The following is a 25,158-nucleotide window of genomic DNA, read 5'->3' as shown; positions in this document are numbered from 1 at the left end:
ACTAGTGGGATACCCCGCGCTTTGCTGCGGGAATTCTGTCTGGACAGGTTTGTTTCGTCACGGTATCGCAAAAGAAAGAAAGCCTGAATAGTAAGTTCATGATACAAATAAGTAGGGTTGTGTACGGTTCGGTTATGTTCGGTTTTTAGTCAAAACCGTAACCGAAACCGAAGTCATCGGTTTTTGAATATACAAATCGTTCGGTTTCGCTTTTTTTGGTTTTTCGGTTATTTTCGGTTTCAGTTCGGTTATAGTCGGTTTATTTCAATTATGTGTAGACATTGCAAAAAAAAATTAAAAAATGAAGAAGATAATTTTAAGCTTGTAAAAGTGTATTAGAGTACCACATATATATTGAACACAAAAAACAAAATTAGACGCATGTTACGTGGAACCATACGTATACAAAGTTGCCAGAGTAATAGAGTTTAAAATTCAACAGAGTTCTTAACCAAAAAACACAAAAAAAGTTTAGTTCTAATCTTCATTCATCATCTTGTTCATCTTCAAAGTTTAATCCTAGTCTTCATAATCTTCATCACCATTAATCGGTTCGGTTTTTTAAAAACGGAAAACCGAACCGAAATTGAAAATTCGGTTTAAAAAAAAATTTATCCGTCGGTTCTGTATTTTCTAGTTAATTCGGTTTCGGTTCATTTAATTCGGTTTTCTTCTCACCCCACAAATAAGTAGTTCTCTTAACAAAATAGGAACCGAATAAACATTAATAACATTTTTCAGAAACACCCCTATACCAAATCTGTGAAATTTGACCCTTATCGGCAGCAAATGAATTACAAAATACCCAATATGCTCATATCAACTTTTCATGTTGCTTTGAATTTCGTAAGCTATTATGGTTTATGATCCGTTTCTGATCTAGAGGGGCATAATAAACTAATAATTGAATATACAAATACGATGTATTACAAATATAATTGTAGAAAAGCAACTGAAATGAAATGTAGTTTTAACAGACCAGTCAACACAAACATTCTAGGTAACACAATTTTAAGCAGGGAAATCAAAAGCAAACTAAAAATACATCCATAGAAGTTTACAAAAAAATTCAGTTGACACCACAATGTGAGTAATTAGCAAGAAAACAAATATAAAGTACCAGATACCAGTTGTCTGCAATATTTGATCCAAATGCAAAAGAAAAACTATGGTGTTATCCTTTCCATTCACGACGCACTCTTTGGCGGAAGGTAAATGTGAAGAACAACAACTGATGCTGACTTTTATGCAGGCTTTATGAGGGACTACTTTATCTATAAATAAGAGATACGATATTATTATGTATCTAACTGCACAACAATATATTACTCAAAAGAATACAACTTATCAATTAGTCTCTTAAGATTTAATAGATTTGTACTAATTACTAATCTTCTTCTGCTCTTGCAAAGTTGAAACAAACAACTAATGCACAGAATAATATATTACAAAAGTCATTTGGTTATGTCTATATAACAAACAAACCAGAACTTTTGATGTCAGAATCACCATATATTATTATTATTAAACCAAAACAAAACATCCACAACAAATAAGTCCTCAAACCCAAAAATAAAAACCAATGATATCTTATGGCAGATAAGAACAATACAAAAGGAAACCCTATGTTCAACACCCATTAAACCAACCATAAATCCCAAAGTAAAAAAAAGTACCCATCGAGTTAGGGAAATCAACACCAAATTCAGTAATGTTGAAGCAAGAAAATCTAATTAATTAATTAATTCACTTTGGAATCAACGAATTTAACACCTAGCAATTGACGCAAATCGAAGAACACCCAAGTCCAATTGCAAGACCTAAATTCGAAATTATTCCGGTGTGACGAAAGGATAATGGCAGAGAAGAATAGGAAGGAACACTTGAAGCAACAGAGAGAAATCAAAAGCACCGCCAAAACAAACATCCATCTGGAAGTTGCCAACATTAACGTTATAAGTAGTTGTACCATACGCTCGAAAAGTTGTAGCAGTAGCAATATGTGAGCACCTGAATCTTCACAATTACGCAAACATGTACTCAAAACAACAGTATAAGAAAATCGATTAAGGTTCACCAAAGCCCTCCCTCAGAGAGTATGTTGGTTATCTCATCTTGTGTGTCGTCTTCATCACCTTCACTAAAACCAGAACTAACCAACAATCTATGTGTTATAGCATCGGGCACCCAACCGTTTTCCAATATCACGTCCAATACCAAATGGGCTTCTCGTTTATACCCTTCTTTCCAAAGTCCGTTTATAAGCATGTTACAAATCGCATGATTCAACACGCAATGATCATTAACAGATAACAACTTGTGTATTGCAGGCAGAACATCATGCAACTTCAACTTTTGTGCTAAAAAAGAAAGTGAAATGAGTAATACTTCTGTATCGGGCAACAACCCTTCGTCGATCATCCGATTGAGATACAAGACGCATTCGGTTGACCTTTGATGATCGCTCATGCTTTTTATAATTTGGTTATAAGTTTCTGAACTTAAAGAGAGACCTTCTACATGAAGGACTAAGTTTGTGAGTTGCATGGTGTGCATGTGACTGTTGGATCAGTTTGGAGTTTTTGCTAATAAGGTGGAAGTGAGTTGTCATGTGGGTTAATCAAGTCACCAAGTCTACCAAGTCTTTTGCTTTTAGTTATTTTTTGTTTACGTTAGCTTTTCCTTTTTACTAGCAAGTTGGTTATTTTCCTTTTGTGTATATAAAGACTTATGCATCTTAATGAATTTTCAAGTTTTTCGTTTTCTCTGATTACCTTACAATAAGTGGTATCAGAGCAAATTATCACTTCTCTATCACTTTCATTTCAATCAAGACGAGCACCGAGAAACTGAAAGTTCCCATATTCGAAGGCCATTATGAGCATTTGAGCGAAATGATGGAAAATTTGCTACGTGCAAAGCAGCTGTGGGGTCTCATTGATCCGGGAATCATTGAGCCGGCTATTGGAATCGCTCAATCAGAGGCACAACGAAAGAGAGTAGAAGATCTGAGGGCGAAGGACCTGCAGGTGAAACATTACCTGTACCAAGCTATTGACAGGGTTACCTTTGAGCAGATCTTGGATAGATCGACCTCGAAGGCCGTGTGGGAATCGATGAAAAGGAGGTTCGCTGGAAACGATCGTGTCAAGAAATCTATGCTTCAGAAGTTGAGACGTGACTTCGAGATATTGGAGATGAAAAACAGTGAAACGATACCGGAATACTTCGGTAGGGTCTTGACCGTTGCGAACCAGATGAGAAGTAATGGGGAAGTCATGCCCGATGGGAAGATTGTGGAGAAGATTCTCAGAACTCTTACTGAGAAATACGTATATGTCGTAGTTTCAATCGAAGAATCAAATGATATTGAAGCCATGACAGTTGATCAACTTCAAAGTTCTTTGGTTGTTCACGAACAGAAGTTTAAAAGAGGAGAAAAAAGACGAACAAGCCTTGAAAATGGAAGAAGGATCGGGTGGTCGTGGCCGTGGAAGAGGTCACGGGAGTCCGAGAGGAAGGGGTCGTGGACGAGGTCGTTCCTCGTTTAACAAGGAGACTATCGAATGTTATAAGTGCCACCGGTTGGGTCACTTTGCTTATGAGTGTGATAAATCGAAGGAAGCAAATTTCGCCGGGTTTGATGAGAATGAAGAAGTCATGCTAATGGCTAGTGTGGAAGAGCACGTTTTTATGGCCCGAGACGGAGATGACGCCAAGAATTGCCTCTGGTTCCTTGACTCAGGGTGCTCGAACCACATGTGCGGTATTAAAGATAAGTTCGTTACCTACGATCAGTCTTTTAACACTACTGTGAAACTGGGTAACAACACAAGAATGAATGTTAAGGGCAAAGGGAATGTGAAGCTTAGGTTGAATGGAACAAAATTTGTAGTCACAGATGTGTACTACATACCTGATTTGAAGAATTGCTTGCTGAGCATAGGACAACTTCAATTAAATGGGTTGTCTTTTATGTTCCAGTCAAACTTGTGCAAGGTCTATCACCCAGAGAGAGGTATGTTATTTCAAAGCATTATGAGTAGTAATCGTTTGTACCCTTTAAATGAAGATGCTAATGTTGTCGATACACCTCGTACGGAGGGGTGTAACTACACTAGAGACGAAGGTGAAGAAAGGTTGTGGCATGAACGGTTGGGACACATAAGCAAGACTTATTTAGAAGAAATGATGAAGAAAGACATGGTTCGTGACCTGCCAATTCTAGAAGTCAGTGAAACCGTGTGTGAACCATGTTTAATAGGAAAACAGACCCGTGAAGCTATCCCAAAGAAGGCAAAATGGCGAGCAGACGATGTTCTCCAATTAATCCACTCCGACATTTGTGGGCCAATCTCCCCCCAATCCAACACGGGTAAGTGATATTTCTGAAGTTTCATTGACGATTATAGTAGAAAGGGATGGGTTTATATCTTATCCGAAAAGTCTCAAACCCTTGAGAAATTTAAAGAGTTTAAGAACAAGGTTGAAAATGAAAGTGGGAAAATGATTAAGTGTTTACGATCCGATAGGGGAGGAGAGTACTTGTCGAATGAGTTTGTCGAATTTTGTAAACAAAACGGTATTAAGAGGCAGTTAACAACCCGGTTCACACCGCAACAAAATGGTGTAGCCGAGCGCAAGAATCGAACCGTAATTGGAATGATTCTTTCTCTTCTTGCCTCAAAGAACATGCCTAAAGTGTTCTGTGCAGAGGCGGCTGTTTGGTGTTTTTATGTGTTGAATAGGATCCCGTGTAAGGCTAACACTACAATGACACCCGAAGAAGCATGGAGTGGATCAAAACCAACAGTTGATCATTTCAGGGTTTGGGGCTCTTTATCTCATGTTCATGTTCCAAAAGAGAAAAGGAAGAAGCTCGATGATCGAAGTCAAGTTTGTGTGTTGACCGGTGTAAGCGAGAAATCCAAAGCATATCGGTTGATTGATCCACAAAACATGAAGGTAATTATTAGTAGAGATGTAGTTTTTGAAGAAGACAAATCATGGGATTGGTGTTCGGTTAAAGGTAAAGAAAAGGAGGATGAACCGTTAACATGGGGAAACTATAATAAAGAGGAAGGAGATGAATCACAAGTGAATGATGATGAAGGCAATGTAACAGAAGATGAAGCCGTTAGTAATGATAACCGGGTTGCTGACCCGGGCCCTAGTACTGCAAGAACTAGGGAGGGTCGTGTGAGAATTATTTACAAGACTATGTTACTGGAGATGACTTGCAAATCGATGCTGAAGATGAGTTAAATTCTGTTGTGCAAGATCAAGATCCGATTCGTTTTGAAGACGCGGTAAAAGATGAAAAGTGGAGGAAGGCTATGGATGTGGAAATAGAGAAAAATGGAACGTGAAGCTTGGTGGAACTGCCAAAGGAAGTGAAATGTATAGGGGTAAAGTGGTTGTTCAAAACGAAATTGAATGAAAAAGGAGAGGTGGAGAAGTATAAAGCGCGGCTTGTCGCTCGAGGATACGGGCAGCAATATGGGGTCGATTATTCCGAAGTTTACGCACCGGTCGCCCGAATGGATACCATAAGGATGATGATAGCCATCGCAGCTCAATGCGGTTGGGATGTTCACCAATTGGACGTGAAATCTGCGTTTTTGCATGGTGTGTTGCAAGAGGAAATATACGTTCAGCAGCCACAAGGATATGTGGTTAAGCATAATGAACACAAGGTGTATAAACTCAATAAAGCCCTTTATGGGCTGAAGCAAGCTCCCCGAGCTTGGTTCATTCGTATCGAAAGTTATTTCTTGAATGAAGGGTTCAAGAAAAGCAAGTTTGAGCACACCTTATTTACTATTTAAGGTCAGAATGGTAAGAGGCTCCTTGTAAACATTTATGTTGACGACTTGATTTTCACGGGTAATGACGAAGGGTTGTTAAAGAAATTTAAAGAGTATATGAAGAGTGAATTCGAGATGACGGATCTGGGAAAGATGAGATACTTTCTTGGAATTGAAGTGGTGCAAACACGAGCTGGTATTCACTTGTCACAACGAAAGTATACCATGGAGATTTTGTCTCGATTTGACATGCTTGATTGTAATGCCGTGTTAAACCCAATGGTTCCAGGAACTAAGCTAAAGAAAGATGGAGGAGAGCAGGTGGAAGACACTACTTTTAAACAAATGGTGGGTTGTTTAATGTATCTCACGAACACAAGGCCCGATATTCAGTTTGTGGTTAGTCTCATAAGCAGGTTCATGTCTTGTCCCACTGCAAATCACCATGTTGCTGCATTTAAAGGGAACTTTGAATTACGGGTTGTGGTACAAAAGAGGAGGAAAAGGTGAATTGAGGGTCTATACCGACAGCGACTTTGCCGGAGATTATGATGACCGGAAAAGTACTTCGGGATACGTCTTATTGTGGGATGATGCTGCTGTGAGTTGGGCCTCCAAGAAACAAAGTGTCGTGGCATTATCATTGACCGAAGCGGAATATGTTGCAGCGGCGGCGTGTGCATGTCAAGTCGTTTGGGCTCAAGGGGTATTAAAAGATCTTGGTGTTGAGATGAGTAATGGAGCTATAATTAACTGTGACAATACCTCCGCGATAAAGTTATCCATGAATTCGGTGTTTCATGGTAGATGCAAGCATATTGGTGTCCGCTTTCATTTCCTTCGAGAATTGTGAATGATGGAAGTATGGTGTTGAAGTATTGTGGAACTCGCGATCAAATTGCTGATATTCTAACTAAACCTGTTCATCGTGAGTGCTTTATCAAGTTAAGGAATCTGATGGGTGTAATCTCTTATGACATCAAACATGACATGGTTAATATGTCAAGTTTGAGGGAGGGTTTGAAGGACTAAGTTTGTGAGTTGCATGGTGTGCATGTGACTGTTGGATCAGTTTGTAGTTTTGCTAATAAGGTGGACGTGAGTTGTCATGTGGGTTAATCAAGTCACCAAGTCTACCAAGTCTTTTGCTTTTAGTTATTTTTTGTTTACGTTAGCTTTTCCTTTTTACTAGCAAGTTGGTTATTTTCCTTTGTGTATTTAAAGACTTATGCATCTTAATTTATTTTCAAGTTTTTCATTCTCTCTGATTGCCTTACAATACTACAATCATTCTTCCAACACCGGTTAAAAGACTGTTGCTTGTGGATAAAGTAGACATACTCTTCATAATAATATTGTAATCTTCACTAGAACAAGATAAACCATGATAAGAACCATATTGCAGCAAGTTAACTGCTTCGTTTATTTCCCCGTTTAGACATAATCCCTTAATTAACATACTGAAAGACAAAGAATCTATGACTAACCGTTCCTCACGAACGTGATGAAATAAGTTGACTGCATCATTAACTTCATTCGACTTACATCTTGCAATAATAAGAGCAGAGTAAGCGGTGGAATCAGGTGTATAACCAGAAACAATTATTTTAGTGACAACTTTATAAACTAAATCATCCCTTTGATTCTCACTAAGGTAACTGATTAAAATGTTCCATGAAAGATTGTTTGTTATGCTCTTGTCAACCATCTGTCGAAACAACCGCGTGACATCAGCATAACTGCCACCTTGGCAATAGCCTTCAAGAACAACATTATACGAATCAACATCGGTTACTTGATGCTCTTCAAGAAACCGCTTTGCCTCATGCAACTTGTTTAACTTACAAAACCCGTTTAGCAAATCAATAAACACGCAACTCAACACCTTCAAATCACGACTTATCGTCTCGTTAAGAAGACCTACCGCATTATCCAAACACAAACACAGGTTTCTAGCATAATACCGTATCAAAACCTCATAAACCAATAAATCCGGCACAATATTCAAACGCCTCATCTTTTCAAACAACCTCAACCCTATTTCACACTCGTTCATCTCAAACAACAAAGGCAATACGCACGAAAAGAATCTCAAATCAAGATCACACTCGCTTTCAATAACTTGATTCAAAACAACAACAGTTTTATCCATAGCATTCTTACCGATAAGCCCACTTACAACAATCTCATACGTTCGACTATTCGCACAGCACCCCTTCCTACGCATCCGGTTAAACTGATCAACCACCAAGTCAACCCGGTCAGCATCAAACAAAGCCTGAATCAACAGATTCAACGTCTCCGTGTCCGGACATATTCTCAGCTTCGCCATCTCTTTATACACAAACAACACACACCTAATCCCCTTCTTTTCCTCCACAAGAACGGATAACAACCGATTAATCACCGAAACCGACGACGGGTTGTAACTAAAAACCCTTAAAGCTTCATCAAAATGATGATGATGATGATGATGGACTGAATCTTGGAACCCACATCCAGATTTGACCAATTGGGTACAAAAGCCTTCGATTCTTGAGGCTAATATTATGTGATAATACGTCTTGGGTGTGTGACGGAATTGAGTTTGGAGTGAAACCCATTTGAACAAACGTAAAGATGAGTTCAAATCGTGGGTTGAAGATAGGATTTTGATTAGGGTTTCAAGATGAAGGTTTTGGGATAAAGATTGGATTTTGGAGTAGTATTGTGAGGAATTGACTTCTGAGAGTGAAATTAAGCGATTTGGTAAAGAAACTAGACCTGCGAGTTGGAATCTTGGGAGTTTTGTAATCATCAACAACTGAGGCCGGAGGAGCTAATGAAGAAGAAAATGAGAGGATTTTAAGTGTTAAATTAAAATAAAAATAAAAATAAAAAATAAAAGAAATGAAAGTTACTATTATACTCTTAAGTTAAATTAAAATAAAAAAAAAATACATGTTATAACATTATGTGCTCCAACCTTATCCATGAACTCAAAAGTGTTCAATATTACTTTTGTATTCGAACAAACATTTCAACACAAGTTTCAATTGATCTATCTTTCATCCAAAAAGGAAAAATGTATAATGATAGAAATATGGCTATTATTATACAGAACATTCTTTTTTTGCTTTTTCCCTCTTTATCTTCATTTTCACCCTTCATATAATTCATTTTGAAGCATAATTAATTATTTACACAACATCAAACGAAAATGTTACAAATAAAACTGTTTATTTATGAAAATTTACCTAAAACTAACTAATTGTCACATTAGGACAGTTTACTCAAATAACAAGTTTGACCACAAAAGTCAAAAAAATATATCTTTGAAAGACATGAAGTATGATGGAAATTATTATTATTGTTATTATTATTATTATCCACATAACCTCAACACCATAATAAAACGCTTTTTCTCAACCACGAGTTGGCTCGGTATCAGGTAACCCGACTCGGATCCCATTTCACTTGGGTAACCCGATCTTCTATAATATATATGTAATAATGCACTTAATGCAGTAAGCTTAGTCGGTTAAAGGTCCGGTCCATATACACATTAGTGAAATCTAGATAAACCAACATTGAATTTGACTGGAAAGTCAAAGAAGTTGTTGCATTAGGGGTGCAACCAAGCCGAGCTGCTCGTAAGCTACTCGAGATCTGCTTGTGAAAAAAGCTCGATTGAGTCGATCTAAAATGAGCTTGAGCCCGAGTTGGAGCCTAAAAGCAAGCTTGTTTAACAAATGAGCCCGGGCCCGAGCTTAAAAAACTACTCGCAGGCCAAGCTTAAAAAAATTACCAAGATTGAAACGGGCTGATGTCGAGCTCTGTATAACTTAAACGAGCTGAGATCGGCTCATTTGCACCCGTCGCTGCATTCATGTTTTCTTCATAATTGGTTTAAATGATTAATGTTGGCTTGAAACACACATGAAGATATAATAATATCAAAATTTTGAAGAAGTTAGTATCTACTGGTTCATTTAACAAAAAAAAACTTACAATAATTTCTTATAGAAATATTAAAAAATATATATATATATATATCAAAGTTAAACCAAACAAATGCATCATTGCTAATTGTCACACCCCCATCTTAGGCCTAGGAGCATGACCCATAAGTTGGTATCGTAATTGTAAATAAATCAAAGTTGCGTTAATTTGCAGAAGACTTATAAAACTTTAAGGATCAAAAGTGTAACATTTATTATATACATTCAAAAGACGGGATTATAAAACACCCGTTTAAGTTGTTAACAAAAGATTACTTGTTTATGTTTACAAACCATCATATAAGTTTATACAAAATAAAATTCGAGCCATCGGATATATCTAAACACTTCGTCATTCCAAGTGCTAAACTTGTTCACCTGCAAAATGTAAGAAAATACGTCAGCAACGAATGCTGGTGAACACGCTGACGTAAAATAACTTCTTTTACTTTATTACCCCTCGAGACTACGCCTGCCTCGGCCCAATGTGGCTTAGAAATAACAAAGTCAAATAACACATTATAAACTAGAGCCTCTACACTAGGTCACCTCAGCAAACACTGCAGCGTTCGACTTAGTTAAGTACTTGTAAATATACACATAAGGTCGTACTCCCTGCAGGAGAGCGTCCTACGACCAAGGGTGGTGCGATCATGCCCATACATCGCATAGTACCACCTATGTAAGGATGCAGAGATACGTATACCACAGCCTGAGGGCTAGGTTCATACCCATAGTTATAACGGTTTTAGGAACACATAGTTCCTTGTAAACAATTTCATATAACAAGTTTGACTTATTTGAAAATAAGTTTAAAAGTTTGGGGGCGTATTCACCTTGTCTTTCTTTAGGATCGGCTTCACTCACCGTCCAAGGGTCTTTCCCTTTCTTTATCTCGCACCTATAGTATGAGTATAAATATTTGTTAATCGGATACACGATCCGGCTTAAGACCTTTAGTCTTTATCTCAATCCTCGATTGAACCTTTAGTTCAATTCTTATTTACTTAAAAACCTTTAGTTTAAAAGTAAATTATAAACCTTTAGTTTATAGTAAAAACCCGACGTTTCTTCTTTTCTTAAGAAACGTAATCTTTTTCTTTTATTATTTAAGAATACTCTTTATTCATTAAATAATATTTTCATAACAAAGAATATATACATATATACTTACACACATATATATGTAAATCACAATATTTAATATCTTATCTTTCATTCCCTTCTTTGTTATGTTTATTCTTCTTTTATCGAGGTATCGAGTACAACCTCGACTTAAGGCCTAAGCCTTTTAATATAATATTATATTATATTCAATTGACATTACACCTAACCTTATCAACGTAATAGAAATCCTATGAAATCGAGCAGCACTCCAGCGCCACTTTACTTTTCTCGTCACACAAATCGAGGTATGCCAACTCTTCAACACTTGTTGGCACGAACTTCGAGAACAAACACCATCTTGGTTGTATGCGGGTGGAGGGTGGTATGGACTTCAAGGAAACGTCTACACGGAAATCGAGGAATCGGGGCACGCTTATCGAGGAAACAATGCACGTTTATCGAGGATTTCTAGAGAGAGGTGAGAGCAAGTTTGAATGTGAAAATATGAACACCCCATGGCTGCTATTTATAGGCGAAATTTTGGTCCCCATCGCGGTACGCGATGGGTCCCTGGACAGACCTATCGCGTACCGCGATGTATGTCTGTCGAGTCACGGGGTAGGTCTGCCACGTGGCAGGCACCGCTCCACGTGGCGGACGTGTTGCCACGTTGTGACACGTGGCGGCAGGTGGTGCCACCGTGTGCCACGTGGCACACGTGTCACGACTTGTCAGACATCCCATCGCGGTACGCGATGGGTGTCTCTTCTGACTCATCGCGTAGCGCGGTAGGTCAGGAAAATCAAATTTTCATTTTTAACCCTCAAGTTTGGATTTTGGCAATTTTAGTCCCTATACTTTGAAAAATTGATATTTTGAACTCGAAATTTTCACGTTGTTACACTCATCAAACTACAAAAATACCAAACAAAAAGATGAAGAAAATGCAACATTTCAAGCACCCCAGTTAGCAAAATAAAAATAAATCATGTTCTGCAACATTCACTTAAAACATGAAAATAATAACTTTTCTAGATTAAAACCAAAATCTTGCAGCAAATGGCTACTTAAACTAACCAACAATAGTTTTAACTTTAATTTGACCTGCAGTTTCAAGCACTTCATTTATTATCGGTAATTCCCAAACTGCCCTTCAACACAAATCTAATTGTTAACGAACACAGCAGTGACATACGATATCTTTTGCACCAAGATTTTATAATAAGTTTTGGCTTCCCAGACTGCCCTTCAACACAAATCTAATTGTTAACGAACACAGCAGTGACATACGATATCTTTTGCACCAAGATTTTATAATAAGTTTTGGCTTCTTTTGAACAAATAATGTATTAAACTTTTGAGGTTTTCTTACTGTTAATTGCTTAAATTTGTTAGCTTGACACTCTTTTTAGTCGTTTCAGTTTGGTATGGTGGAATTTGTTAGATTGGCAAAGTTTACTAATTGTGTACATATATACTTTGACAAGCTGCTTTGTTTCTATATATTCAAGTTTGATAAATGTTAAAAGAGTATTACTTTCACCATTGACCCAGTTTCGGGACCAATTTATTTCGGATGATTCGAGGTGTTCAATAGCCACGTAAGAGGTATTACGGATCCGAAAGATCACCAAATAGCACCAGATGGCAACTTTACTACATCGACCTTCTCAAAATTAAAGCACAGCCGGCGCCAAGGTATAACTTGGATTTCTCTCTTTTTTTTTTCTGTTTTATAAAACATGTTGAAGATCGGTTTGTGTACTCGTGTTCGTGGGTTGGTAGGTCCAGCTAACACGAACCCAAAAATTTTACCAAAAACCAAATTATATCGTGCACATGAACTGAACACGATATTCGTATTTGTTGGTTATTTTCTGTTTTGCACCAAGATTCTATAAGAAGTTTTGGCTTCTTTGAAACAAAAGTTGACTTTTTATTATCTTTTCATATTCAATAGTCGCTTAAGATGTATTACGGTTCCGAAAAGATGACCAAATAACACCAGATGGTGGTAGTTGAGGCAACTTTACTATATCAACCTTTCAAAACTAAAGCACAACCAGCACCGAGGTATCACTTGGATTTCTTTTGTTTTCTTTGTTTTTTGTTTTTTTTAAAGATTGTTTCACGGTTCGTGTTCTTGTGTTGGTAGTTCTAGCGAACCTGAACACGACTCAAAACCAAATTATATCATACACATGAACTGAACACGACATTCGTATTTGTTGGTTATTTTCTGTTTTGCGCCAAGATTCTATAAGAAGTTTTTGCTTCTTTTGAACAAAAGTTGTGGCTTTTTATTATATTTTCAGTATTTGTATCATTATATATTAGACAATTACTAATATATTATACTTCATAGATAACTATGGAAAGCTACAATCAAGGATTATTAATTAAAACTTAGGTAACATCCGCCGCGTTGTGGCGTCAGTGCAATTTCACAAATTCGGTCGGTGTCATTTAATTTCGTATTGACAACAACACTAAGTTCAAAAAATATTTTTGTGAGCACCTAAAATAGTATCTTCACACTTATAACTTATGATCAATGAGCCACAAATAAGCTCTGTATCGGTTAGCTTCGTTACGGTGCTAGCACTAAACCCAACAATTAAATTAGTAAATGCCCAAAAAAGTCATATAGCTTATGATACTAAAAAGCAACATATTTAAAACGACGTTTATTCGGCCGGTAAAACCTAAGCGTTGCGCGACGAGTCGACGCGAATTCCCTCAGTTTTGGTTATGTTCATTACGGTACCAAAACTAAAAAAACTTGTATAACTTATAAAATGATGTTTATAAGGTTGTAACACTCAAGCGTTGCAGCTGCGAGCCGATGTGGATTTTTTCGGTTTAATAACCTTCGTTACTACACCGAAACTACAAAAACAAAAAAACATATATTATATACTATAGATAAATATCAAGTTGTCGGTGCCACATAATTCAGTGTAGCCAAGCTTCACTATTTATCTATACAATGAGCAAACCATCCGCATTGCGGTGGCGGGACACAATTTCATGTTGGTGTCGCTTAAGTTTGTTACAACACCAAGACTAAATAAATATTAAGTTTGTAAACACCCAAAAGAGCATCGTAACACATAGAACTTATAATCAAAGTGACAAATTTGATCACCTTCGACTAAGTTCGTGCATTAAACCCTAAAAGTAAATTAATAGATGCCCAAAATAAGACTGAAATTCATATACCCTATGATACGAAAAAAAACCATATTTAAAACCGCTCGAATTCGCATTGACTCGTCGCTGCAACATCCATCTTTTGTCGACCGAATAAGCATTGTTTTAATAAAACGATGCTTATTCGATCGGTAAAATACGAACATTGCAGCGGCGAGTCAATGCAAATTCGAGCAACATCGGCTACGTTTGTTATGGTACCGAAACTAAAACCCAAAACGAATTTCGTCAAGTAAACATATATAAAAAAACACGGGCATTTCGTTAGCGTATTGACGCGAATTCGTTTGGTATCAGTTAGGTTCATTACAAGTATGGAACTAAACCTAAAAACAACTATATATCATATATAAAAAACATACTTTTATGTATAAATAGATAATAAAAAGTACATAAAAAACAACTAAAAACTTGTAGCGAAAGGAATTTGATTAAAAAAAATGAAGCGTTATTATAACAATTAGAAGATAACTAAAAAACAAAACATTGCCGAGGTGGTTCGAACTCATACAGAAACTCTTTAGAAGAGTTACCAAAAATAGCTAGAGCCATCCAATCAAACTATCAACTTGCTTTTATGTTGTAATTAATTGTAAAACAAGGTCAAAAAATTGGTGCTAAAAGGTATTCTTGTGGCACCGACATCTTCGCATTAATATAGTATATAATGCATGCTAATTATATATTCATTTTCTTGTAACAATGCTAGATTTATTATTTTCATTCCGTTTTGATAAAATTGTCTAAAGTTTAGAATTGAGACACCGTAGATCCATCGTGGTAGTAGTTTGGTTTGGTTGATGGTCTTGCTTTATAGGTTTCAGATCAACCCAAAAAACATGAATAAAGCATACGTTCTAAACACCCGATATCAAGTATAGTCGATTCAGTTCGCAATCCATCAGCAAAACCCTATGCAATGTTCTTATTCCGAAAGTAATGCAGTTCAATTCGCATTCTCTTCAACTCATGATTGATGAATTGTTTATGTTACATATTCCACGATTCAGCACTAATTGCTTCATATTGAATCGATTCAACAAATTCACAAAACACATTTGTTTTTCTCCGCAATGGCGAAGGTGGTGGCAACGACCATGGTGTTGTTGATGGTGGCTTTGACGAAGGCAAGTAGATGATAGCGATAAACAATGGCGGTGGGTGGTGACAACCCGTTTGGACTTCTTTTAAGCTCAATAAAAATAACGTTTAATTTGAGCAAATACAAATTGCGTAAGTATAATTTGAGTTAAATTAAATGATTTTTCATTATCGCAATTGAAGTAATGAGCCTCCCAATATTGTGAGGACTTAAGTGAACCAACCAGGAAGTCTTTATTTTTTTCACCCCAAATCAGCATGTTTCTTAGAGAATAAAAGAGTGTTAAAGACGGGTTTTTAAATATTCACCCAAAGGCCAAAGCATTATATATCTTGTGAGATTTACTCTTTACAATTCTAGAATTTGTGTTATGATGTTTTAAAGCAGTTATAATGTGTTTAGTTAGGTTTGGACCGGATTAAATCAAACGCCATGATTTTATTTATATAAATGGCGGATCTTAGTCCGAACCATAAACTACAGGTTCATGAATTAGGACGGTCCTAGTTTGGGCCGCGGGTCTTAACTGGTTTCTGAGTAGCCAGACTCAACAAGGCATTTCGGGGCATATGCATGGTTATAAAAAGGCGCCTAATGTCATCTATCAACAAATGGTCGGTTTAGGTAAAGTTTTATCTTTTAAGAGTCAAAATGGGTTAACCAAAAAGAAATACTCTTCATAACATATTCAAATGCATAATAATTAGTTTTTAAAAGTTATATTTCAACATCAATTGTTTTAACACTAGAATAACTGAAGTCTAAACATAAAATGTTAACAGGGCCGCCCAATCTTTTTAGACATTTACTAAAAGTAACCCCTCTGACCCATTACCTAGCCCACACATTTTGCCAACAGTATAATATGGGTGTGAATCATGTCGGGTTGACGGTTGCGGGCTTGTGGGTCAAATGTTCAATCCGAACACGACCCATATTTTTTATTCGTGTAAAAAATAACAGCCCTAACCCCCATACCTAAAATTGTGTAACCCGGCACAGCCTGTTTACTCATTTATCTAAGCATGTCAAACCTGCGAACTTGTTTGGGTAAACAGGTTTAAAAATGGGTTAAACGAGTCATAAACGTGTTAACTAGGTCGCCCTGGTAAACATGTAAAAAAGGTCAACCGAACACAACCAGTTTATTAAAACAGGTGCCACTATGACCCGTTTAACCAATTTTTTTACATGTTCAGTTGACCTTGTCAAGTAGTAAACATGTTGACCAGGTTGGCGTGTTATAAATCAATAGGTTAAACAGGTTAAAAAGTCAACAGAACACGACCCATTTAACAAAACATGTGAACCCAAACACAACCCGTTTTTTTTAAAGATACAAATATCCCAACCAAAACCTAATTCTTTTTGAGTCATGTCAAAAATGCCCACCACTATGATATATATTGATGCGGAAAACACTTTGTGACAGACATCCGAATCCGAGCTGACAAGAAGAAATTATTTTCTGTGAGTTCCCACAAATCTACATCTCTTATGAATTATGAATACATTTATTTGGGAAATTTCACCTATTTCTAATTACATCTAAATTACTTGTTTACATAATCATGACAGAAAATCAGAAACTACAGTGCTTGGTTTGAAGATCAGAAAAACTCATACCTTTCGGTCCACTTTAACTCTTGTAGTAAGATTGCTACACCTTTATTCGGATTACAAATGAACCTGCAAATCAATTCATGAGAATAAAAGCCATCTTGTTAGTAATGCAGATATATTTGACCATATAGGGCCCATGTTCTTTTAAGGCTTCCTAAAGTTTTTCGGTTGGAAAGACTAATGACACTTACACGCAGGAAGGCTTGAAACATCAGCCGTAACAGCACAAGGAATCCCTAAAGTTGAAAGTGCTCCTCTTATAATCCCACACGGAAAATACAGATGCATGCTAGTAGTATCTTGAGTAGCATCAGAACTTTCTACTGCTGGATCTGGTGACACGCGTGACAGCCAGCGAAACTTATTATCCTGCAACACAAACGTACCCTGCAACAAAAACAAATAAATAATAAGAATCCATTGCTCGCAAAGCATAATAACTTCTGTTTGTAAAATTTGGGATCTGAAATATACTTACTCTATGGTTAGTCTTCAAATTGTCTATCTGTTTTTTAAAAAGCTCAGACCAGAAATCTTTGCATATGAACTTAATCGCCTCTAGGTGATCAGTAAACCGTGGACGGTCCATTGTATACCTAACCAGAATCAAAACTCAGCAACTTTCAATCTAGTGCAGAAATGAAGATGAATGCACTAACTAGGTTTAGAATTTATGTTTATTTTAATAACTGAATAGTGAGTTCGATGCAAGATAACAAGGATTTAGATGATTTGAGGAGTTTAAATTTCAAAGGACATTCACTAGAAGTAGGGCCGTAATCGAAACAAACCGAACAAGGTCTTGCTAGTATCCGTTCATTAAGCTTTTATCAGACAAACGAACGGTTCACAAACACCTATCGAACGGAACTTCTTGTTCGTGTTCGTTCATTAAGGAAACGAACTTGTTAATGAACTGTTCACGAACACAAATGAACACACACAATGTCTTATTTGATTTGGCTAATTAAAAATGGTCAGCGTCAACAATTCGCTTCAGCTACCAAGTATGTGCTGTTTTTTATTTAACATTTATATTCATATGCTAATTTTACACACAAATTAGTCACATAATGCACATATATCTTTTCGTATAATGATTAATATTTTTTTCTTAAATCTATATAACAAGATTAGAACAGTCATTAGCGACCACCTTATCGAATGTTCACAAACATAGTTGAACGAGCATGGAGTTATTTAGTTAATCGAACAAACTTCCTTGTTCATGTATTAAATGAACGAACATAAACGAACTTCCTGCCTTACTAGGGAAGTCTTTTTTCCTAAAATTCAAAGACATGTGACATACGAACCCTAACTTTTATCAATTCTTAAAATCCAATAACTTAGCATCCTAACTGGAAGTAACAATAGCTTAGACATACAAGCTGTTGTTCAAATACGATTAAACAAAAAGTTTAAGATAGATAAACACAAATACGATTAAATCAACGAATGGAATTGATGTATAGTGCTGTAAACTAGAACAATTACAGGTATATATATGATGAATTTAGGTTGAAATTAGTTTGTGTATACCTTTCGGCGAGCTGGTGGCCGACCTGGTAGCCGATAGCTTCGAGCCGGCGAGCAGCAAGCTCGGGCTTGTTGGCGTAAAATCTGGTGGAATAAGAGGATACGATCTCAGTTAATAACGTGTCCATACAGCTTTCAGATACTTCTCTTGCCATCTGTGTGTGTGTGTGTGTGTGTGTGTGTGTGATGAAGATCGTTGATTGCTGTAACGGTGTAACCAAGAACTTGAATAACAAGACAACTTGTTCATGTAATTAGCCCACTGGATATGATATGTTTATGTTCGTCAAGCCCAATGGGCTTTCTTAATAGAAACGAGAATTTTAAAATCTTAAATACGTGCTCGGTTCAAAATTCAATTACTAAATCAAATCCGAAGTCGACCCTTCAAATTCAAGTGTGATTCGAAACGAGTAACAAGTTTTTCGAATATTGAACATCCCTACTTACGAGATCATATGAGGGGTGCCCACATGTTTTGAGTCAAGTAAACCGGCTTGAGTAAGAACTTCATGAGTGTGCTTCGCATAGCTAAGAAGAGAAGTATGTTTGCGTAGATTATGTTAGGACCCATATAACTACTTTGCTTGTCAAGATCCTTAAAAGCGAATTCTTATAACATGTATAAAGTAGGAAATGATACACATGTATCTTAATTATAAAATAATAAAGATATACAACCCCCGATTTGCCTAAAAAATAAGGGTGTTTTTGTAATCTCATTATACCATCTTTTGTTCCGCTACCTGCTCGAGAAGAGTAATACTACCCATTCAACTAAAGCTTGACATATAGTATTTTTCTAGTTTTTATTTATTGGTGAATTTTTTGATCAAGTCATACCAAATATTTTATTACAATTAAAGTATTGATTAATCAAATGTATCAAAAAAAAAAGTAGTACGGGAAGAGTTTGTTGGTTTGATGAAAAAGCATAGCAACATTCTCACTTTCTAGCTGCCGATCTCGGTTTTGTAGTTATTATATAAAAATTGGCATCGGATCCGACGCATTACGATCTCAAGCACCACACACCACGTGCATCCACATCTTCTCTTTGTCCCCCTTTCACTTTACTTATTTTTTTAATAATATATAAAATTTTATATTCTTTTCAATATTCATATTTCATATTTGAAAATTAAAGCAAAGTATTAATCTAGATTGATGGATTAGGCTAATTTAAGAATTTGATAAAGAGAATATAAAGGTTATAAACACGTAAATACATTTAGCAGACTGTTTTTTTATTTTTTTTATTTTGTTTATCTATTTAGTGACTTAATCAGATTAAGTTAATTTTACTTAATTATATTTTACATAGATAATGCCGTTTGTTACACTCGTTTGACTTGTTAATTAAATACAATGCAATTTGATTCTTTACACTCTGTTCTCGAGTTCAATTAAATAAGAGAAAAGAAAATAAAGAAAAAAAACTTCTTTTATTATATTTCCCCTTTTACCTTTCCTTTTTTTCTTTCTATTTCTTTCCAAATTAGAAAAAAAAAACAATTCATTCCAACTTACTATTTATTTCTCCGTATTTTCCTTCCATGTGTTTTCTTTTCTTTCGTTTAATGAAACTCGGGAACATCATTTCTCATTTTCTTTCTTTTTCTTCCTTTATAAAACTTCTGAAACACAATAATTTTTTTCTTTCCTCCATTTCATTTCTTTTTTATCAATAACTTAACTCGGGAACACAACGTTAATATTAATGATTTTAATATTGTATATTTGTATCCTGATATCTATATAATAGATAGATTATATACATGTGGAACGAACATATTTTGGATATCCTCTAAATAGATATAGGTCCCCCATATTTTGTAACTTTCTTTTAGCATGTTTGGAGTTTGGGCCGTTACACTCATTTGACTTGTTATTAATAAAATACATAACAATTTGATTCATTTTAATATTAGTGATTTAATATTTTTTATTTGTATTCTAGTTAATTTCTTGGTTGGTTCATGTACTTTGCAGCTTTTACACCGTTGGTTCTCAACGTTTGATAATTGTACAAATAGTCATGTGAAACGAACATATTTTAGATTTCCTCGTGTAGATATATCATATAGTCTGCTATTTTGTAACTTTCTTTAACATGTTTGGTTCATATCGGTAACTAAGGATATGAAATGAACAATAGTACAATACCATCTATACTTGGAAATTAAAAATGAAAATGACTAATAAGAACTATACCCACTCTCTCACTCTTTACGGTGCTTTGACGCAACATATAGAAAATTAATTATGTATATACGCATTTCATTCCGTCATGAGTCAAGATTAGCGTTTGTTTAATTTGCTTTTAGCTCATAGTTGAAAAGTTTCAGTTTTCGTTATCGGTAAATTGTGTAAATTGGTATAGCTACTAAACACTGAGACTTTATATATATAAGTCAAGCTTAACTGGGTAAAGTTTAAATGTTTAATACATATTTGGGGCTTACTGTATATTAAAATTCTCGATTGTCATTGTTAGTGATACCAAGTTTTTTTTTAATGCAATAACTGGCTTAATAGTTAATAATTAAGCACAATTTCAAATGGTTTGTTATATATCAGTTCGATTAATACTTTTTTGTAAATGTCGTATGTAACCGCAACCATATAAAAATATTCAAATTTAGTCATCATTCAAGTTTCGATTTTAGTGTTTAGCAGTATCCTCCGACCAAACTACTTTTGGTTTCACCTTCTTGGAAATAGCTATGTATGGAAATCGATTTAAATAATTTCTAAAGAAGATAAGGTGGCATAGTTGATGAAATGATCACTCAAGGAATCCTAAGAGAAGTGGCAGTTCAATATTTTAATTTTATCAATTCATTGTCGGACCAGTTTCACAAACTGTATAATATCAAAATTCATAACATATTTTCAAGCAAAATACGAAAATACCTTATATATTGGTAATTTGGTATGGATTTTCAATGTTAACGAAAATTGAAGGTGGAATGGATAATTGAAGGCCAGAATACACAAAATATAACTATATAAGACCTGAAGTAGCAAACTCAGTAAAAAACATATTAACAAAATTTTATCAACTAACCAGTATAATATCAGAATTCTTATTTTGTAACAATACCTGAAACATCTTTATATATTCGTGCGGATTTGCAATGTTAACGAAAATTGAAGGTGGTATGGATATTGGATTATAACTGAAGACCGGGATAAACTAAATATAAGACCTGAAGTAGCAAACTCGGTAAATAATACAAACAATATATTTTCAACGACCAATTCAAATACAAACGATTTATTTTGGTTTAATAAGAATCTTTATGCATCCGAGTCCGACCGGAACAATAAATCCAAGCCAATCTAGTAACTATCATTTTCACTTTTGCATCGACTTTTATTCTGTTGTGGAAAATTCTAATGAAACCTTTTCTTTTTATGTTTTTTTATATTACCTCTATTAAAAAAGAAAAATAACTTTGGAGAGTTGCACAAAACAATGTTGACGTGTACTATAAAGTAGGATTCTAAAAGGATAACTAACTCAAAATGCAAAAAAGTGTGACCCTGAAAGCTTGATCACACCAAACTGACCAGCTCATATTTTTCATATACATCTTTGACCGCAACGCAACATACATTGATCTGATTCAACTTTTGAAGGTAGTAGAAAGAGCAACATGCCCAATGTATGATTAAGATCTAGATCCAAAAGCTAGTTGAATGGACCCTACCTTCCCTAGAATGGAATACTATATAGTATGATTATAACTTTTCATACACACAATTGATGAATCACATATTATCATATTATCAAAATATTAGTAAACGCGACAAGATAGGAAAATTTAGATTTTCTCAAATTATACGGTCATTAGTTACGCTTTTCTTTGTGGAGACGTCAAGGAGGCGCCAAAAGCAAAGTCACCAGCCAAAATCGGTCCCAAACCACAACACCGCCACCATTAATTATCACTCCGGCGCCAAACCGATTTTTACCCTCCGGTACCATCCCACTAACTCCCTCTTTTGGTGGGTGAGAACTACTTTAAACTAACCAAACATATGCAGATACACTCACGTTTATTTTATTTATTGAAATTTGTTATCTAAATATTAGTTAAATAATTAAGGATTAGCTAATTAAAACTTTACTATCTGCATTGCAGTGATGTAACGTTTTCACTAGAACTCTTTTAGTTAACCCATAATACACAGCCTAATCATTAATTATTTTACAAAATGCCTAGAAATGAATTTTATAGATCTTGATTAATTGATCAACAACAACAGACAAGAAGGGGAAAAATGGGGTGAGAAATTTTTTTGGGTTAAATAGTAACTTATTTGGACCGATAAAGAAAAAGGACAAATTAGTCATGAACATATTGTATCTTCTGACACAGTAATTAATATAGAGGGGTTCAAATCCCTATGTTTAGCTTAGGCTAAGGGGTGTGGGGGCTCTAATGGGGGCTCCAGTGGGGGCTCCAGCCAATAATATTATGACGTGTGGCAGAGAGAGAAACTGGATAAGGATGTGTTGGAGCCCCTGGCCCTGGTGTGGAGGGGCTCCAGCAGGGGCTCCAGCGAATTTTTTTTTTATTTTTTTATAAATATATTCAAACAACGTATTATTAAAAAAACCTATAAATTATTAAAAAAACACACATTTTTTTTTAAAATTCAAATTACAAAAAAAAACATACTAAAAATTAAACAAACAATAATACTTAATAATAACACTAATCTAATACAAGATCATCGAGTACGACGACATTTTTTTAAAAAAAAAAAGTTGGGAAGATAGGTTGATTTTGGGTTTTATTTTGAAGTTGTGGTGATTGATATGGGTGAAATGAGGTATTTTATAGATGAAATGTGGTATTATTTAGGAAAAAAATATATATTTTTTTAATTTAATCCCTTCCCAACGGCTCTTTTTACCTTCCCAACGTCCATTTTCTCTCTCTTCTCCTGCGACCAGCCTCACGCCTGCCTGTATTTCTGCGCTCGCGCCCCGCTCGCGCCCCGGTGGTGTGGGGTTAGCGCCCCAGGGCGCGAGCGGAGAGGCTCTAGCGCCCCGGTTAGCGGCCCACACCCCTCAGCCTTAGCCATAAGGACATACCCCACAAAAAATTACTGACAGTCAACAGTGATAGTTGCAGAGGAACCTTCTAAAATGTTGTATGACAAATTAAGGATTAAATCAAAGTTCAAAGATAATAGTTAGAAATTTTGATGATCTGCCTATACATAATAATAATATTAATAACAATAATAATAAACAGGATATATAATTTCCTGTAACTGCCATAACTAATTAAACAAACTGGAATTTCAAAAATTAGTGACAGTAGGAAATTATTATTATTATTATTATTATTAGGGTTCAATGTTCATGCTTGCCTGCTTGATTTCCACAATTACGGCTTCAATAAAACCCACTGGTACCTACCGTCCATTGGTACGTCATTCACGATATCATAATTGTATCTGAGATCAAAACAACACTGTAATTAATAATTATATTATGCAATTAGGTTTTGCGAAACTGTTTAAATCGATGGATACTTACTTATCAGCGAATCGTTTATGTTCTTTCGATTCCATGACTGCGAAAAACGCCTCGATCTCTTCTGCTGTAGGATTATTCAGCTGTTTATCATGACTTGGTGGATTCGGTTTCAGCATTGAAGATGACTCCATTTCGTCTGAATTTAAACAAATCTCGCTTGAAGAACTCGTTTCTCTGCTGTAAATTATTAATCATATTATTAACATGAAGGTTTTTTAACTTTTTTATATAGTGAATATGAAATTAAGAATCTGTTCAGTTACGGAAAGTGAAAGAGATAAGTAAATTCACATTAATTCATACACATTAATACACTAATTAAAGACGATTTAAATAGAAATTTATAAATTCATAAATTTATAAATTATTATTATAATAAATTAATAACCTGAAACCGTCATTGCTGGACATGGAGGTGGTTTCCGTTACGAAAGACTGCAATTAAACGTTCATATAATTAATTAACAATAATAATTAACTGAATTAATATAGAATTTTATTTGAATTTGAATTATACCTTCAGATCTAAGCTCAAATCATGCTGTAAACATGAAGACGTAATAATATGATCACCGGATTCAGCTGAAGAAATTACATTATCCTCCGAGTCGTTTTCGAGCTGAATTACAACAAGTGAATCAAATTTTATTCTTTTACTGGAATTGGAGCTTGAGGCGTCTGTGTCTCGGCTTCGGCGTACGCCGGAGAGTGAGTTTGAGCTGTTGATTGCTGGAATTTGATCAATGGTGTTGGTGTTGTTGGTATTCATCATCTCTCTCACACACAGTTAGTTCTCTCACTAAAGACCAAGAGTAGTAGGAGTCCGTTGAGGAGAGAGAGAGAGAGTGAAGATTGTTGGATATATATTATATTGATCCAACGGTGGAAAGTTATCGAGTTTGTTATTCGTTACGAAAATTTTGCTGCTATAAACAACAATATTTTCCATACATTATTAAAACTCAGATTTATTTTTAACCAGGTTAAAGTTGTCTTCAGAGTTTGGTCTGGGCATTCTTCCGAAAAACCATACCACCGACTACTACTTGACAGTCGTTGTGCCACCATACAAGAGTATAACTCTCTGGCGTAACACATGGTTGGACGAAAACCCGAGGAGCCTCAAGGTTCGAACTGACAACTTTTGCACAAGGCCTAGATCAAATCATTCATTGTCAACATCCACCCAAAAGTGACACAAGTGGGATTCGAACTTAAGTATCCACC

General features: G+C 35.5%; 3 protein-coding genes across 4 annotated transcripts; all 3 read right to left on the bottom strand.

Moving 5' to 3' along the window:
- Positions 1 to 7,080: 7,080 nt before the first annotated feature.
- Positions 7,081 to 8,139, bottom strand: LOC143629358 (putative pentatricopeptide repeat-containing protein At3g05240). Its single transcript, XM_077098652.1, has one exon. The coding sequence runs from the start codon at positions 8,137 to 8,139 to the stop codon at positions 7,081 to 7,083; it is 1,059 nt and encodes a 352-aa protein (XP_076954767.1).
- An 8,397-nt stretch (positions 8,140 to 16,536) lies between these two features.
- LOC143629396 (uncharacterized) lies at positions 16,537 to 18,533 on the bottom strand. The gene is made up of 4 exons (XM_077098683.1): positions 18,375 to 18,533; positions 17,311 to 17,428; positions 17,024 to 17,219; positions 16,537 to 16,898 (listed from the first exon to the last, which is right to left on the bottom strand). Exons 1-4 carry the CDS (start codon positions 18,524 to 18,526, stop codon positions 16,870 to 16,872), a joined length of 495 nt encoding a protein of 164 aa, XP_076954798.1. The 5' UTR covers positions 18,527 to 18,533; the 3' UTR covers positions 16,537 to 16,869.
- Positions 18,534 to 23,605: 5,072 nt separating this feature from the next.
- On the bottom strand, positions 23,606 to 24,798 carry LOC143629395 (uncharacterized). 2 transcript variants are annotated; one of them, XM_077098681.1, is made up of 4 exons: positions 24,449 to 24,798; positions 24,320 to 24,366; positions 23,932 to 24,108; positions 23,606 to 23,849 (listed from the first exon to the last, which is right to left on the bottom strand). In XM_077098681.1, the coding sequence occupies exons 1-4, from the start codon at positions 24,701 to 24,703 to the stop codon at positions 23,780 to 23,782; spliced, it is 549 nt and encodes a 182-aa protein (XP_076954796.1). In that variant the 5' UTR covers positions 24,704 to 24,798; the 3' UTR covers positions 23,606 to 23,779. The 2 variants fall into 2 exon arrangements, with proteins under 2 accessions (XP_076954796.1, XP_076954797.1); XM_077098682.1 differs by having other exon boundaries at positions 23,932 to 24,105; positions 24,449 to 24,793.
- Between the last annotated feature and the right edge of the window lie 360 nt (positions 24,799 to 25,158).

This window comes from Bidens hawaiensis, unplaced genomic scaffold (assembly GCF_021521415.1).
Source record: "Bidens hawaiensis isolate Kalapana, Puna unplaced genomic scaffold, B.hawaiensis_p1.1 tig00005195_1, whole genome shotgun sequence".
Lineage (NCBI taxonomy): Eukaryota > Viridiplantae > Streptophyta > Magnoliopsida > Asterales > Asteraceae > Bidens > Bidens hawaiensis.
The sequence above is the reverse complement of the archived record's forward strand: the minus strand, read 5'-3'. Positions and strand labels throughout refer to the sequence as shown.